Here is an 18645-nt window from a genome sequence, read left to right as displayed (position 1 = left end):
CCTATTACGTCGGACCGCACTGAGTGCTAGATTCTCACTTCAAAGGCCAGAATGTGGGGGGAAAACTTCAGCACTGAGAAGGGCCTGTGTGTAGCCTTGCAGACCTTGTTAAAACATAAATAGGCAAATGCAGGCCAGAGACCTCAATGGTTGTCAAGTGCCTGGCACTTCGCCTCATTGTGCCAGTATGCTCGCCAAACCATGCAAGAGAGGCCTGTGAAATGAAACTGGAGGACAGATGCACACATAAACATGTGCACACATTTAAAGAGGTACTGGTGATTGAGGGAGGGAATCTGAGAGGTCTGGCTCCCCACCCTCTCCTCCCCTGCCTGGGGTCTGGACCGCAGTACAAGCAGCGGCTATTAATTTTAATAACTGCACTTATTTTCTCTCCTGCCAGGAGCCATTACCATAATTCACACTCTTCACAGTACCTGGCTGTGGTGCGGTTTAAAAACTCTGGATGTGATTCTGAGAGGGAGACCAAGTGGGAAAGTATGGAGGGAGAGAAATAGCCAGCAAGCGCTACCTGAGTGTTGATATGGTGACAGCATTAGAACAGTCACTCATTCAAAACAAAAACAAACATATCACACACAAATAAAGCATGTGCAAGAAGCACGTTTTTTATAATACTGAGTAAAATTTAAACCCACAATCTTTCAAGCCCAGCAAGTTTAGAAAAAGCTGGCCTCCCATTTCTGCAAATCCATTTCTTATATGTTTTTATACACACACACATACATAACTACATATACTGTACAACTTCAGAGCTGACAAGTGACATCTTCCAACAGTTTGCCTTGCCGTCATGCACCAGGTAACATAACTAAAAAAAACACCTGGATAGCAGAAAAAAAGAGGGAGTGATTACTTTTATTTAAGTCGAATGACAGGATAGCCTAATGCTCAAACGTAACTGTAAAAAATGCAAAGCAGTGTGGGAAACCTCCACATCTCGTTATACAAAGTTGGCCAAGAGATAAGCCGCAGCCGTTTACATAACGGCAACCTGCTACAAGGGCGTAAGGGACAGCTGCCCACCGGTTAAAAAAACTGCCATAACACACTCAGAGACACTTCCACTGTTCGATGTTTGTTTTGGCTTTTGAGAATGAGAATGTTAAAGGGGAAATCTGTTACTACTGTATAATGCTAAGAGGATGTAAACACCAGTGGAAATACCTGCTCGGGTAGGGTAGAGAATGAGACAGAAGCAGGACTAGGATCATAAAATCACAAATTTACCCAGTACAAGTTTCTGTTTGCATGTTTATACAAATATATGACTCATTACATATGACTGGCATATCAGTGATGTGCCTCTGTTCCGGTTGAAGTCACAATCAAGGATTGAAAAACATGACAATTCCAAAACTGGGTTAAAAATACTTATTAAAATAATTGTCTAAAATCAGAAACGGGGCCTGTACATCAAAAAGTGTTAACCTGTTCATCATGCAGGTTATTTTTTGGTGTGGTGGTTTATTGTAGCCTACTTTGTAAAAGCACATACAAAGGCACTGGGCCTTGACCCACCAGTTTACTTTGCAGCATGACATACCTATTTAGAGCAGCATGACGTAATCTTTTATCACTGTGAACTGGCATTTTTTTTTAAGGCACCATATATTCTGCACTCTTTCCAGCCAGAACCCAAAGACACAGATATAGCTGTTTCACTCTTGACTCTTAATTTTATGGCTTTCAAACCCCTTGAATTGAACTAAGTCCAATTTCGCATCACATCCAAGGAAAGCGCAGAGTTCAGAGCGGGAAAAAAAACCAAAACTATTTGCACAGATAAACACGTGAATATTTTTCTTATTAACCCAATTATCCTAAGCCTAATTATTAAAACAGCTGATAAAAACTGTGCCAATTCTTTCACCGCAGTAACCAGAAGGAAACATTTTGTCTTCTTTTGTCTTTTTGTTTCAAATAAAAGCTTTCAGTTTTTCTAAGAAGGATCAGCCAAATGTCCTAAGGTTAAAACTGTCAGGTATCACTTTACTTGTGGAGACATTTGGTCGTTGCCATGAGATAAAAACACATACCCTGCTTTGTCTATCAAAAAGTTCCCCTCTGGGACTGCTATCTATGTTTCAGTAGCTGTTTTGTTACACATGAAGAGTCTGTCTATATTTGGTGTGCTTGTACCTGATAGGTTGTCACATCAGGATTTTAATATTTGCCACAGGTGCAGAGACACGCCCATGTCAGGTGGGTTTATATGGGTTACGTCATTACTGTATCTTACTACAGCAGCATAGAAAGGGAAGAAATTCTAAGTAACAGCAGCCAAGCCAACTAGCACTATTTACAGATGAAAAAAAAAACAGGAACTGTTGGAACAGAAAAAAACAGTATGATTAAAGCAGTTTGACAAAGAGGATATATGAAAATGATGTGAAAGAATTTGACATTCTTCTAATATAGTTTACATTTTCCAGTGTTTATGGTTGAAGGTTATTATCACCCAAAGCCTCCATTGTCGTGTGTCAATGTTATGCATTGCATTATTTAGCTTTATGGAAAGCGGACAGCTCAAACAGAAAATTAAAAGAATGAGATTGTTAAAAATAGGTAGGAAAAGCAATACATTTTACTGACGCTCAAAAGGATTGATATTGGAAAGCTAAAGAAAATTAAATGTCATTCGACAAAAAAAAAAAACCTTTCAGCATTCAGTCAAGGATGAAAGCCCACGGTTATTTTTTTGGTGTGATAAGGACACCTGGTGGACGAACACCAACAATACAACCTCCAACACTAATACGCTTTGCCTCCAAAACAAATCTTAATCACCTAACTTAATACTTGTACTCTGACTAACTGGAAATAAATCAATTAAAATCAAATTAAATCTTCTTAACTGATTAATCAGTGTTAAATCATTAACTGAATTCCAGTTCCAACTAAGATGGTTAAAACGTTCATTATTGTCGACTTCATAGATATATAGTTGTCAGTCTGAATTTATTTTATTGATATCTGTGTGTAGGTTGTGGGTATGATTTATTAAGGTTCAATGAGGAATGGTTAATAACTGACAATTAAGTAGTCAACTAGGTGAATGCTATACCTTAGTCTGAGCAGGTACCAGCTGCTGAAACACAAGCCACACTGGTGAAACCGGATGATCATGTTTTTTTTTCCAGCTTACTTATTAATTCAAATTTGTCATAAATTGTTCATGAAAATGTGTATAAAATGGGTGTCGTCATGGTGCAGGAGGTAATGTTGGCTCAAAGCTCTAGTAAAAGGCTCCAGATTCTACCAGCTATTTGACAGCTGTGATTTCTAGAACAGACAAAGATAGTTCATCAGTTTGACCAGCTCAATATATATATATTTTTTTTTTTTACAGCCAAATAGATGCTAAGACAAAGCTTTCTATAGTATATAAATGTATAATTTGTTAGGGTATTGTTAGTGAGGGTTATATGCCCAGTGGTCAGCCATAACATTAATACCACTTACAGGTAACATGAAGGAATTTTACTCTCATGACATCACATTACAGTGGCACTTTAAAGGGGTGATGTATATTATGCAGCAAGTGAACATGTTAGGATCATTTCAGGAACTGGGTGAGACAAATTATGATGGCTAGCCATCTGGGTCAGAGCATCTCCAAGTCTTGTGGGGTGTTCTTGGTATGGAGCAATGGAAGAAGATCATATACACCAAATTAGTAAAATACACCGCCTTCATTGCAACAGTATTCCCTAAAGGCAATGGCCTTTTTCAGAAGGATAATGCTCTCTACCACACTGTAGTCCAGTCAATCATCTGAGGGTTGTTCTGAACTAACACAACAGGGGTAACATTTTGGGCCCAGATACAACAGCACACCTTTAGAGGTTTTGGTTATGAATTTATAAAAGTGGGTTTATATGCTATTAGATCACTCATGCTTTGGTAAATGTAATCACTGAAATATGTTCACTGAATTTGTCCCAGAAGAGCAGTTCATGTACAATATTATAAATGCTCTTCCCAACATTAATTACGGACACATTGCAACATTATATCACAGCTCTGTTAACCTCATTTACATTAGTGGGAAAAATAAAGTATGTTTCTTTACAACATTGCTTTAGTACATCGATTTGAGGTTTGAGGGCATTCATTTATGAACAGATCAAGAAGATTAAGATCACACCACAAACATCTTAATGTGGTTGAAGTCTGTTTTTTTACACTGACCATTCAATCATCTTGACCAACTTCAATTAATTGGCCTAACAATGTCTCACGAATATTATGGAAGATAGTGTTTGTCATTTCCCTGGTCCTGTATCTGCAAAACAACTAGTAGGAGGTGTTTGTGCTGATATTCTTTGTTAGTTTTTTGCCAATTTATGGTGCTCTCCATGAGTCTGACACAATTTTTATTTAGGACCTGATCAGTAAAAGCAAAGACTTTGAAGGAAGGTGTACTCTTTTCCATGTCTTTACATGTGGTGTCAAATATGATCAGCCTGCTTTAGTATTGTATTTGATATTCTACTTGTGCAATAATGGCTTTACAGTAAGGCATTATGTTCTCATCATCCAACAAAAGAAACTCTGAGAAGTCACTGGTTCAAAATGTATGCAATTTCAGGCTTACCTTTCACATAGCAAGAGATTTGTATCAGGATTCCTCTGCCATTACATTACAAGGAGAATCCCCAAGCATCAGTATTACTGATGCTGATTTGCATCTCATCTTAATAAGATACGCTGTAACACGACCTTGGTTTATTCTTTTTTATGCTTCCCAGATCAAGTCAGTGTGTGTGTGTGTGTGTGTGTGTGTGTGTTTGTTTGTGCGTGTGTGTGTGCGTGCATGCATGTGTGGGTCAAAAATCTAAATAGCAGCATTGGGTCTTTTGAGACATTCCTCAAAAAAGAATCTCTCCATGTCTGCCAAGGTTCTACATACTCTCTTCTGGACTCTCATCTGCAGCTCATCCCACAGGTTTTGTATGGCATTAGTTTAAGAGACTGTACTGGCCATGTCAAATGACAGATTCACTGAACCATTTTGAGTGGCTTTAAATGCATGTTCTGGATCATTTGTCCTTCTGAAGAATCTCTTGAAACCCAGTTGCTACAAAAAAGATTTTCATTTAAAAGCTAGAGTTACTTCCATGGACCTTTTAAGGGTATTTATACCCCAGTAAAACAAAAAGCCAAAGGTGTTTGCATGTTCTCATTTTAATCATGGAAACGCTTTTCTGATTGCCCCAACTCCATGATCAACTCATACTCAGATAAAAGCATATATGTAGCATCGGCTCTGATATGTATCAAACTTTAGGTTAATATTCATTCACACTTTCTTCAGCCTATAAATGGCTTAATTCTTTTTGTTTGTTTTTTTTACTTAGAAGCTGCTAAATGGACTATAATGCTGATATTGGGAAATATTTGGATTATTTTTCTTTTATTTATTTGTTATTAGTTTTTTTTTGTTAGAAAGATCTTGTATTCAGGTTTTTCTCAATATGAATTATGCTTTTTTTTATTTTTAGAAAGATTTTGTATTCAGGTATGAATGGTTTCCAATATGAATGGTGCTATTGGTATAAATATTTTTTTTAATTGATAAAACAGATGGGATATTTGGGATTTTTATACAAGATCATCATCTACTTCAATACAATAAAAAGATATTTAAAACGTTGCGAGATTATCAACCATTATTCAGCATGCATTAAGTTGTTCAATTATTTTGGGTTTAACCAGGTTTTTTTTTTTTTTAATGTTTGGACTTTTCCTTTTAGAGTCTAGAAATTGTTTGTATAGGTTAATAGATGGTAGTGCACAAGGCCTGGTCACTTTTAGTTAATAAGATAATAAGAAGATATTTTGGACAAAGAAAAGAACATAGCAGCAGATCACTTTTTTCCTCCATGTCTTTCAACACTCCTCAGTATATTATACAATATTTTAAGACATCCCATAATTAAATCCTAACTATTAGCAGTACAAGTGAACAGTACAGTACTCCGTTGTGCCTTAATTGGTTAAAAATAGACACAGTTCTTGTTTCCTTTTTTTAAGAATACATGTAAGATTTGCCTCTTGTTAAAAAAATCTGGAAGACACTATTCTCATGCATGTTCAAGCATTCTTTTTTTGTTGTTGTTCAGTATAAAAACACTAAATTCAAGTTTGATGCATTAATTTAGGGCACAGTATACAACATACTCTAAACCTATAATAAGTTACTTAACTACCCTTAGATAAATATCAATAAATAACAAAGTTCAACAATTAAAATTTGTTATCCTAACAATTCTTTTCTTTTGCTATCACACTCTTGAATATGCTAAAAATATAAATTTTTTATAGCATTTTCTGGGCCTTTTTTTTCCTGTATTTCAAGGTGGACTTTCCTGAAATTATTAGTTATTGTGTTCATTTCCTGTTCCTTATCACTCAATATTTTAAAGTAGATGGACTGGTCTGGGAGGTAGGGTACAGAGATGGACAAACAATACAAGCTACACAATAAAATCCTCTGTATCTTTCCTGGATTAATAGGCTGTTAGAGGTTGCCTAAATGAGGCAAATCCGAATTTGGGCACTAGTGTAGAAAGTGCAGTTCTCCTCTGTGAGACACTAAAACCACAAACCTTATTCAAGCTGTGTTTTTTTTTTTTTTCACTGATCCACACAAACTGAATCTTAACATTGCTTTCTCCCATGTGGTAAGCTAGGAGAAAGCTGGAAATATCTTCCGGGAAAAAAAGAAAAGACGAGACAAATAAATGTTTAAAGACGGAGAGAGATATGACAACTCTCACTCAGTCCACTTTCACAAAGCCATTGGCATTGGTGGCCACTCCTCTATCTCCTCTTGCTCTCCTTCCTTCTCCTCTTTCTCCTGTAGGACTTCCTCCAACCTGGCCAGGCTCAGACCACTCGTCAAAGCGAAGCCGCAACGTGTTGCGAATGACCAGACGCTCCACAATGAATGATGCGCAGAACCATGGCACGGCGTATTCAGCCGTGATCAGGCCCATGAAGTTGTACTTGAACTGTGAGTAGTCCCAAGGGCAGGCGTCGAATTGACGCAGCAACAGCCCTGTGCCAAACTCCCACATGTATGTCCACAGGGTGTATATGAGACAGCGCAATAGGACATTGCACCGGTCACGCAGGTGCAGGTACATGTGCTCAACAATCAGAATGCAGGTCCCATAGATAAAAAGTGCCCACACACTCGTCACACCAGGGAACTTCCAGTTGCAATTGACCACAAACTCCCATGCTGCAGTAAACATGACTTCGCAGAAGTAGCCATGGATGGCGTACAGATACCACCGTGACAGCGGTGTCAGGGGCTCGGGGGTCATTGCAGTTGCCATGGTGACTGGGCTGCTTGGTCCGTTCACAGCAGATTTTTACTAAAAGAGAGAAAAAATAGCATTGCAGTCAACATATACATAAAACCTCAAGTGTGTTAAAAATGCCAATGTTTTACAGCACACATGTAAATCCAACTTAGAGCCATGGTACTCCCACACTGTATACTTGAGTTAGTGACGATGCATGGATTACCTAACACATATATTAAAATGGACAAAAGTACAATATTTAAGTGGGTAAATAAGATATACATGGTCGTATAAATTATTCAGTGACAGAACACCAAATTATTATCAGCCGATGCTGTCAATCTTTCCACACACACACAGCTCAACCATTCATTTGCCAGCAGTGTATGTCAAACAGCACAAAGCTGAAAGCTGTAGATAGAGTATTTAGACATTGTCAGTCGATGTTAATTACATTTCAAATGACAATTAAGCATCCACTTGCCTCAGGAGAATTTTGGCAAATTGCATTAGGATGGAATGTGATAACTGAACTGTAATTCACGCAACCAGTTGCACCCGAAAGTTGAATTCGGCTTTGTCCTTATTTTCTGTTTTAAAAACGTAAAATATACCCGGCTTCATCATGTAATACAAAGCAAAATCAGGCCACTAAACCGATCCCAAATAGCTCTTTTTTACTAAACATTTTTCTCCTGCAAATAACCATGGAATTAAGCTTGGCTCCCTGATGCTCATCTTAGAAAACCAACCTAAAATCCACCCACCTACTACCCCGGATCAGCCTGACCCAAGCAAACAGTGGAGGTGTGAGTGTTGTGCAACATTCAGGGCTGAGAACCAGAGACTTGCTGTGGATGTACTGTATGTGAAACCAACAATTTCTCACATAATCTCCAAGTACCAACATAGCCGTGACTTGCCGTTAGTGCAACCAGGTCTGGACCTTAGAAAAGCTGCTCTAGTTAAAATTCAATATGCATCCTCCTGATACTCTAGTGTAGCTTACTATATGGAAAATCTAGCAGTGATGAATGATTCTCAATGGACCTCTAAGCACCCAAAGAGAGCACTCAAATTCTGCCCAAAGATATATTCAAGCTTAATGTTTAGTCATGAGATTTTACCAGATTTGATCTCCTTGTTTTGCGGGATGCAATTTGAATACAGGAGATTCACATCAGACGTACATATAATCACATTTTCTCAAGAACATTAGATAATATCTTTAATCATGACCAATTTCAATTTATAAATATGCACACAACTAATAATATTGGTAGCCAAATCAGATTGCTGGTTGCGGTACCTTAAGTGATCCCTAGATCTTTAGTTGATGTACCCTAACTGTAAACCAGATTGAACTCTTTCATATTAAGCAGTCATAGCAGTTTTCTGAAGAATAAATGCAACGCATTGCAGAAATTAAAAAGTAGTAAAAAAAAACCTTTCTTTCGTTTCTCCCATTAGGGGTCGCCACAGCGGATCATCTGCATGTTTGATTTGGCACGTTTTTACGCTGGATGCAATTCCTAACGCAACCCTCCCCATTTATCCGGGCTGGGGACCAGCACTAAGAGTGGCTGGGGTCGGTTCCCTGACTGGGGATCGAACCCGGGCTGCAGGATGAAAGCGCCGCATCCTAACCACTAGACCACCAGCGAACCTTAGAAATCAAAAAGTAGTAACTGGTGTATATTGTACTTATGTGGACCTCACTGAAATTCTGGTCCTGGTTACAACTCTGAGTACTAATTGTGTGGAAATTTTCAATTTAACAGCACAAGGGAGATACAACACATACAGCTTAATATCATAAAATATTTTGGATATTTAAAAAAAATATTACATTCCATATGGACATACAGTACTGTACAACCCATTACTCTTCATACCTTATTGTAACACTGGGAACAATGTTGAACTGCAACAAGCACATAATCAGGTCTGCTAGCTAAATGTAGTATAAAACTACTTTACTCATATTTGTTGCTGCATCAGTTAAACATGACCAGCAGAGTGTAGTGTATCCGATGTAGTAGATAAAGAACATCACACTGGATAAATCTATGTAAACAACATGTAAATATCTGTGATGGAGATTAAAGCAATCTCAATACAACAAAGAAAACTGATTCTATATCTGTTCCACATAAAAGGATATAGAGGTTCCCTAATACTAATTACTAATAGAAAAAAATTATTACTAATAGAAAATTAGTCCTGAATAAATAAAGAAATACTATAATTTAGGACACACCAAACACTTTTAGTTAGGATGGTTGGTAGGCAAACCGGGATGCAGCAAATAGCTCTCATGTTTTCACACATGGATCACAGAAAGGATTTGCCATTTGCAGTCAGGGATAATTTGGCATAGTCTGCCCCATATGCTGTACACATTTTAATTCAGTTTCAAAATTAAAATATCGTCCACAGAAAGTCAATGAAGGGGTCTGTATATACAAAGTAAAAAGATTATCTGTGCTAAAATACCAATAAAATACCATGCAATATCTTTAAAAACTTGCACAAATGATTTCATAGACAGAACCAAAAAAAAGTCTTCATAGAGATGAGACACAAGAGCTAGCATAGGTAAATTTCTTTTACTACCTGATGCACAGCATATCTGCATGTTTGCCTTTAGTCAGTTTGTTTTCATATTCCATCCCCCAGCTGTTGGCTTTTCAGTCAGCACGGGTATTGATTGTTATCCAGTTAGGCTTTTTATTGACACTCCCAGGAACTTAGGCAGGCCAGAGTCAGATATGAACTCTCTTTTATAATCTGTTGTGTAAAAGAGTTAATCTAAACCTTCAGGAATTAGAGTGATTTCTGAACAAATGCTTCTAATCTCAGTCATCTCCACATCAATAATTATTAATGTATTAAGAGTGGGATGGCAAACTTAAATTTTCCTGTCAATCAGGGTGACAGTAGCCAATTTTGGACATCTATGTGGACATCTACTTGTAGGAGTAAGAGGGCAGGTATCCGTTTCCTCTAGTGTGACAGATTGAGTGGAAAAAGGTGAAGATGGCTGGCTTCACATGTATCAGTGGAAGCAGGTGTTAGCCTTTACCCTCCTTGGATGGTAGCCATCATATGAAAGAAATTATTTAAGAATTAAATAGGAATTATTAATAATAAACTATTATTAGTTTCCGGTTTTGACATTTTGTTTTACTATAAATATACAAATTTTACAATTTATACAATTAAGAAACATATCTTAAATATATTTAAAATATTAAACATTAAGAAACTATTTGTAAACCCCTGGGGTCGTGCCCTTTTCAATACATAATTATGTTGAAATAGTTTTTCTACAGGAACAGGAATCTTGAACAGAAGAAATTTGCTTTATGCTTCCTCTCTGCTGGAGGTTGTGTTCAATGAAGTACTGTTCAAGAGACTTTATAGAAGAACCCCTGTACAGCAACTAAAAATTTCCTAGTGTTCATGTGTGCACCATAAGAAAAAAAAATCAGTGAACAAGAGTAAGATCCACTGAAGATACCATGAAAAATAACACTGTTTTCCAAAAAAACATTGCTGTTGAAAAAACATTGCTGTTTGGTAAAGACCCCCTGCATGTTCCACAGCACTCTTAGACCAACATCCTGTGCTCTGATCAGACGTTTGTGGTAATTGTTTACAATATCATGCTTTGAAAAACAACCCCCCGTACTAAATATAAAAGGAAATCTTTTGATCTGTGAAGCAGAGCGCAGGGCCAAAATAGCCTGGGTGGACTGAAGTGACTGAAACCAAAGTAAACCTATATACAGTATATGGATAAGTTTGAGGACAGCTGACCACATGATTCATGTGTGCTTTTTGAACATCCCATTCCACATTTAGTCCCAATTTGCATTTATAATAACCTCTACTCTTCTTGGAAGAAGTTCCACTAGCTTTTGGAGTGCCTAGTAAAATCATGTACTGATGGAGGATGAGATGACCTGGGGTGCAGATAGCAGTCCAAATCATTCCAAAGGTGGAAAAGTCAAATGTTCTAATACTTTTGTCCATATAGTGTACTTTCTCTTAAATTTTTCTCCTTACATCCACACTGGGACAGCATTTTTGTCCAGCATAAACAGAGCATTCCAAAACACAATCTCCTAAGTGAATTAATCTAAAAAGACCATTTTTGTGTTGCAGTGTAAACTGAGAATACTAAGACATTTAAACGATAACATTTTAGTCATGCGACCTATTCAACTTAAAACAAACACCATGGTGGCTGATGCTGTACTGCAGCTATTGTGCCTGCAATCCAGTTTGATCAGTTTGACCACTGGTACAACCTTTACATTGCATTATTTTTCAAAGGGGGACAGAATGTTCACTCACAATTTAATCGAAAGTGACATAGACCAAAGCTAATAGTCCAGTTCTCATTCTCAGAACTTTCTGTGTAGATCAGTAATTTCTGAAAACCTTTGAGGACACTACAGTAGACAGAGTGTAGTAGAGTGTTTTAAAACAAACATTTTTAACCCTGGATCTGGATCAATGTGGATGTAGCTTTACTCGTATGTTCTCGTATCATAGTAACCCAACTAATCACCTACATAGATAACCTTACATTGGGTTAATCTAGAGAAGTTCTATTAGCATACTCTAATAATAAATAAAAAATAAATAATTTATGCAAAATGATTATATTTACACTACTTGAAATTAACTCTCAATTGCATAAAGCAATCCGCAAACTGAAATATTTGTGATAAAAACAGTGAGTTTTAATTGACGTCATGCTGTCTGTGGTAATGAAACAGCTCGCGTATCCTCTCATAAATGCTGGCTTTTAAGTTGTATGTAAACAAATCAGCTCAGAATTTTCCGACTCCAGGAATATATCCTTTCAACCTGCTCATAATGGGTACATTAATATTACATGACATAATAGTCCAGTATAGATTCAAGCAACATGATCCCCAGACAAGCTATATTGTTTTACTGTAGGAAAAGCAATTTACAAAATAATGTGATGAATATATGTGGAAAGATGGCAGGAAATGCATTACATTAAATGACAGGAGTCTTGGTCTAAAATATGGAACACATTTTTGGGTCATAGAAGTTCATTGTGATTAATCAGTAGATTTCACAGTTCATTAATATTTTGACATCAACAAAGACATCAACAAATGATTCTTATTTTAATTCTATCAGTGTATACTGGGTAAGAAATAAAGTGCATACTTGAGGAATTTACATTCAAATCAGCTCAATAGTGAAGGAAAAAAGTCTACAGCACAACAGTTAAGTCATATCACATCACCAATAACACCATGCCCTGTTGTGTTTTATTTATTACTTTATGTTGGGTCAACATCTAAAGTGAAAATTGCAATTAATGTTTCCATTCCAGCTCCACTGGGGTACAAGTGTATCGCTGACATTTTTTTTTAACAGCTGGAATCCAATTACAAACTGAATTGGTCGGGTCTACATCCACTATCTAAATACTCCCCAATTAGTGAATTCAATATTAATTTGTTCTATTAAAGGAAAATATATTTTATGGTTTTTAAAGTAGAGGTATCACAAAGTTTCCTATACGTTTGTTTTTTTTGTATAAGATAAGATATACCATTATTATATTGTTTCAGGTCCTCTCTCAAAATGTTACACATTAGAAGGCAAATATACATTTCATTTATTTCCATTTTTGTTGCGATGTACAAAATTCAGATTCAAATTTTGTTACAGGTGTGCATGATACAGAACAAATTTGATACAATAAAGAGGGTCTTTTCCAAGTTCTTTTCCAAGTCTTTTTTTCCAAGAACTTCCAAGTTTGGCAACACAGTGGGAACTGAGGAAAAAAAATTGGGTTAACACACTAATAATATAAAATTATTTCACTGAGATTCGTTAAGTTCAATGCATTCAATAGAAACTAATCATCATAAACAATGAGACAATAAAGGACAGATTTCTATTTGTTTGTGTCTGTGAGCAGATTAAATACACTATGTATTTCTTTATACCCATTACTATAGTGGTATTATATGTAAAAAGTGACAGGTAGTACTTGTGTAGTCACTGAAGAAATCCAGGTGGTTTTAAAATGAAGTAAGGTAATTTTCTTGCTGAAAGTCAGAGTTCTACACTGAACACTGTTCAGATCGCTTTGTCCTTTAAAAGCTGCTGACAAACCATTATAGAAACATTACCTGTTCTAATTAATTGCTATGTATAAGATTCTTGAATGCCATGCTCAGTATTCTGCATGACATGAACTCTAGAAGTGCCCTGTTTACTACTTTCTGACACTGGAAGTATTGACTACCATGCATTCTTACTCTCTCAATGTGTAGAGCTTGCTGATGGGGACTTTGGGTTCCTGCCACAATTTCACTCCACTCTGCACAAAATAAATGGCAGTAGATCAATAGCACAGGCAGCTCAGTTACTTTCAGGGCAGCATGTTGGCTCTCGAGTGCAAAGAGCCTTCATTCTTCCGATCAGATATGATTTTCACTGATAGGACTCTAGAGCAGAGGGCCAGTATCTAAAGCTCATATTTCTAATAGCACAGGATGTAGTGTTTTTATTGTCCTTTTGCACATACACACAAGCATTTTGTGCATTGTTTGGGTGCTGAATTTAATTTTAAAGGAATTTTTTTCATATTGGTGGATCATATTACTTTAGATTAAAACGTTTCTTTTTTTATTGCTAGTAATAAAAAAAAAAAACACTGGAAAATAATAATACTATATAGCATACATATTCGTGAGCTTTATGTTTTATGGGGTTTTAAATTCGGAGTCTGAGGCCTCTACACAATCTTGCCAACGCTTTCCATTCAAAAGCTCTGTGACTGGTTTTGCCAAATTTGCATGGGTAGGATTTTACTATTAAAATAATCTTTTATTTTCTCCTTTGACTAACTTCAATTTCACCCCATAGCCTTATTGCAACAAAGCTTTCACTCAATGTCATAAAGTATGCCATAGTTTAGATGCCCCTCAATTGAATTGAATTTATTGTACTGGCGGTTAAATTCAATGAAAAACTCAAAGAGGTCTAACAGCTGCTGCCTTTATCTTCAGTTTTGTGGGCTGAATTAAAGACCCTGAGAATGCTCTAAGCCTAGAACATAATAGTGTTCATAACGAGGGGATTAGGACCTTCTGAGGCTTAAAAAGGCAAGATTAAGAAACATGAATGTGGAAACTGGCAAGCTGCATAATTAACAAAGCAGCATGATGTAGCATGCATTTCTCAGGTTCATAAGAATTCATGCTGAGTTTGAGATCAGTTGCCTTTGTGCTATAATGAACTACTCCTACTGCATGACTACTACAGCCCCAATCAAGATGGATCGGTTTTATTCCAAGAGGTACTTTAGTTTAAGTGTTTATTGGCTACATGTTTCATTTTATTCAGTGTTTACTCTATTACCATTCAAATAATAAATGAAATGCTGACTATTTAAAACATTCAATATTTATTTCATAGCCTTCCTGTGAATTTCCTGTTTAAAAAAAAAAAAAAAAAAACTCTAAAATTTAGAATCTTTTATTTGGATTTTGGCCAGTCTCGTACTAAAATATGTGATTTTCCCCAAGCTCAGAACACGTTTATTTTAATGTCCTGTGCTGCTGAAATGTAGAGGGTGTTACCAGTGTCCCTAATTTACTCTGTCAGCTCTGGCCGTTCAGGGTGAAGAGAGAACTGAACAGACCTGGTAGAGCTTTCTTGTTCTTCATTAGCAGTAATTAAGTGATTACCAAATCTCCTAAGAACATTACACAAACTCTTCAGATAAAAAACAATCCACCTTAAACAGAGTATATGCGGTTCTAATAAGATGCTTACTACAGTCAGTCTAGTCACAGGATCCATGTAAGTCTTTTTTTTGGACTTTGAATAGTTCAAGGAAGAAAGGATTCAAAGCCAGTATGATTAGCGAAGATACAAGATTTAGATGTGAGGTGTTAAAACCGCCTGCAGTGCAGAGGAACTCAGTTCACTCAAGCCAAATCCGCATTTAATCAGTTGTGCTCTGAGGATTAGACCGACTTTGGATCAGGTGCTCGAGTGCTCTGGGTAGTGTAGGGCACTTTTGCCTGGAGCACAAGGGCAAATTTTCAGCACTTTATTTCCCCCTCTGGACCATGTGGGAACAGTCATGCACAACTTAATAATCACATCTCTGTACTAAAGTCTCTGTCCACCAGACTGTCCCTTTTATGACCGTGTACAGCATGTGTGTCTAACAGGTAGAAAGACATGGAAGTAATGTAATTATTTTCACCTATTTTATTACTGTAACTACACTATATGGTACACGTTTCTAGACACCTGACCATAAGATCCTATTTCACAGTTAATACATATTTAATGTTATAATAACCTGCACTCTCAGATTTTGGAGTGTGGTTGCAGAGATGTGTGTAGTATTAGTAGTCAGGTACTGATATAGGGTAAGGAGGCCTGGGGTGCAGTCAGGGTCCCAATTCATCCCAAAGGTGTTCAAATGTGCGATGATGGATCTCTAACAGTTCACTTAAAATCTTTCACTACAACCCATGTAAACCATATCTTCATGGAGCTCGCTTTTTGCTAAGGGTCACTGTAAGGCTGGAACAGGTTTGGGTTTTATAGTACAAGTGAAGGGAAGATATAATTCTACCGCATCCAAAGAAAATGTTGTGCCTCCAATTTTGTGCAGTTTGAGGAAGAACCACATATGGATAAAATTTCAGGCGTCCCATTAATTTTGTTCATATAACGTAGTTTTTGCTTTTAAATGTGTCTAGGAACATTTTGCATAGATTTACTCAGAAACCAGTTAATTTTTATATAAACTGGCTAATCCAATATAAATAGAGTTGTACAGATCTGTAACTAGATAGTATCCACTTTTAATAACTAAATCAAATAAATTATTTAGGCATGTTACTGGTAAGATCAAATCAGTTCAAAATGACAATTAAAGAAATTGAAAACATGGCCTATAATTAGAGTAATATGTATTCATATTTTTTTTTGTATCTGAAAAAAACCGTTTCAATATGTAGTTTCATTACATTTACATACATTTCACTGTATGTAAATTTACAGGGGGGGGGTTTATTATTATTATTATTATTTTGATTGATATTGTAAAAAGTTTTCTTTCTGGAGACTGAAATCTCCAACATTGTCTTGTCAAGCCAAAAATAAATACAAAAATAAAGCTGGTGCAGGGTTTTTTTTTTAGAAGACATGATAACGTAAGATCATAGAGGAGATAACACAAAGATAGCAAAGTAACTATGTGAATATTTGGCATTCGTTTTTCTTCAATGTGAACATAACTTCAGTGTGTAGCCTTGGGTATGACCATGAACTATTTTGTTTTTTTTGCAATCTAGTTTATTTCTTTAAATCAAAAATTTAAAGTGCATAACATAATAGTGCGCATATATATATATATATATAGAGAGAGAGAGAGAGAGAGAGAGAGAGAGAGAGAGAGAGAGAGAGAGTTATAAAAATGGTGTGTATATTTTCATGTTCAGTGCAGAAAATTAGCCGAGCACATCAAGTTGCATGGTTTTAGTACGAGTTCCTCATCAGGACGAATACAAAGCGGAAGAGAAGAGCGCACAGGGGGGTCACGTCCGACCGGCAAAAGCGTGAAAAAGCCGCAAAGCCAAGACGCGCTATTCCGTCTCTGGTTCACTCCAGATCACCTCAACCTCAACACGGCCAGGCTTCGGTTTAAAAGCAGACAGATCGGTCGTGACAACATACCTGAATGAACCCGTCCCACAGCTCCCTCACTACGGCAGTGTATTAGAGCAGTGAGTGCGCCACTATACGCGTGCGCGTGTTTGTGTGCGTGTAACCACCGGCACTTCTCCATGCAGCGTCTGACCAAATGACGCTGAACTGAATTCTTCATGAGACTGTCCAGCATTGAGCTCCATCACCGCTGTGTGTGTGTGTGTGTGTTAATAATCACCTATATTCAGTTTTTATAGCTAAATACATCAACAATCCACCTGGAGCAGGATGAGATCAGGGTGAGATCAGGATGAGATCAGGTGCGTGACGGAAAGTAAATAAATAAACGAACGAATAAATAAATAAACATCAGATGGTCGATCATTGGTGCTCTCTCGAGATGGTCTAAAATGTAAAGCTGTGCGAATTAATGCTAAGGGGGACCCTCTGATATAATAATAATAATACTAATAATGGTAGAAACAGGCCTGGAAGTGCAGCAGTGAAGGGAAATAAAGCCTGTCGTGATGAGTAACAAGTCGAGGTTTTGGGTGAAAGTCGGCGAGGCTTACCGTGCTTTTAATGTCGGGCTGCGGCGCGTGCGGCATCGACCCTCTGCGAGTTCATTGTAATCATGCAGAGGACAAGAGACAAAACAGGAACATGGTCGTATAGGTTCCTTCTTGTTGTGTGTTTGCCCCGGCTAACCTCCCTCTCTCCTCCCTTACTCTCCTCTCCAATGATAACTGACACATTTTCCTTCACTGCAGCAGAAACAGCACATGCTCAGAGCCGCGCTCCGGCGTCCGAAACTACAGAGCTGTGCTCAGTGTTAACTGCTTCAGTGCTGGAGTGCTGCTCTACAGCGCACTGCACTGCATTGCACTCACTACACACACACACGCAATGACACACAAGGTTAAAGGTCGTCCCCCAAGAAGGTTAGAAAGGATGCATCTGAATGTTAGTCCTGAATTTTTCATCATTCTCTCTCTCTCTCTCTATATATATATATATATATATAAAATACATTACAATGTCCTACCATAAGGACACCCAAGAAAAAATGCCAGGAATTAGTTGTGCATAAAACTACCTCACAAGGTGCTTCCAAAGCACCAGCTCATGATGATTTACCCACTGGTTTGTCACGTAATTGTCTGACAAATCACATACATTTTCAGGAACCACTTCATCCTGGTCAGGGTTGTGTTGGATCCAGAGCATATCCCAGGAATACTGTGTGAAAGGTGGAAATACAGCATATATACAACAACAGACCATCGCACACACACCTCAGAGAGGTATGAAGAACGACACCGGAAGACAATGTGAAAACATTTTCAGTTCTCTGCACCATCGCTAACAAACTATTTTTGAAACAAATGAAACAATAGGTTATTCTATGCAGTAGCATTGCACACACAGTTCTGGAATGTCTACAAAGAAATTTCAGAATGCTGAATAGGACCATTTTTCTAAGTTTGTGTGATCGTGTTTAAAGACAAAAAGAAAAGGCTTGGGATGCTGTTGTGGAAGCAAAACCTTTTGTTGAAGCTTCTAC

The 18645-nt window shown here is 37.2% G+C and overlaps 1 protein-coding gene across 3 annotated transcripts; it reads right to left on the bottom strand.

The window, feature by feature from the left end:
- Positions 1-5193: 5193 nt before the first annotated feature.
- tmem229b (transmembrane protein 229B) lies at positions 5194-18028 on the bottom strand. 3 transcript variants are annotated; one of them, XM_046855480.1, is made up of 2 exons: positions 17654-18005; positions 5194-7409 (listed from the first exon to the last, which is right to left on the bottom strand). In XM_046855480.1, the coding sequence occupies exon 2, from the start codon at positions 7368-7370 to the stop codon at positions 6807-6809; it is 564 nt and encodes a 187-aa protein (XP_046711436.1). In that variant the 5' UTR covers positions 7371-7409; positions 17654-18005; the 3' UTR covers positions 5194-6806. The 3 variants fall into 3 exon arrangements, 2 of the variants coding, with proteins under 2 accessions (XP_046711436.1, XP_046711437.1); XM_046855481.1 differs by lacking the exon at positions 17654-18005 and adding an exon at positions 17109-17585; XR_006926655.1 differs by lacking the exon at positions 5194-7409 and adding an exon at positions 12991-13173 and having other exon boundaries at positions 17654-18028.
- Positions 18029-18645: the final 617 nt, after the last annotated feature.

The sequence above is a fragment of the Silurus meridionalis genome, chromosome 8 (assembly GCF_014805685.1).
Source record: "Silurus meridionalis isolate SWU-2019-XX chromosome 8, ASM1480568v1, whole genome shotgun sequence".
In the NCBI taxonomy this organism is placed as follows: domain Eukaryota; kingdom Metazoa; phylum Chordata; class Actinopteri; order Siluriformes; family Siluridae; genus Silurus; species Silurus meridionalis.
Note: the sequence above shows the minus strand (reverse complement) of the source record. Positions and strands in the feature narration are given on the sequence as shown.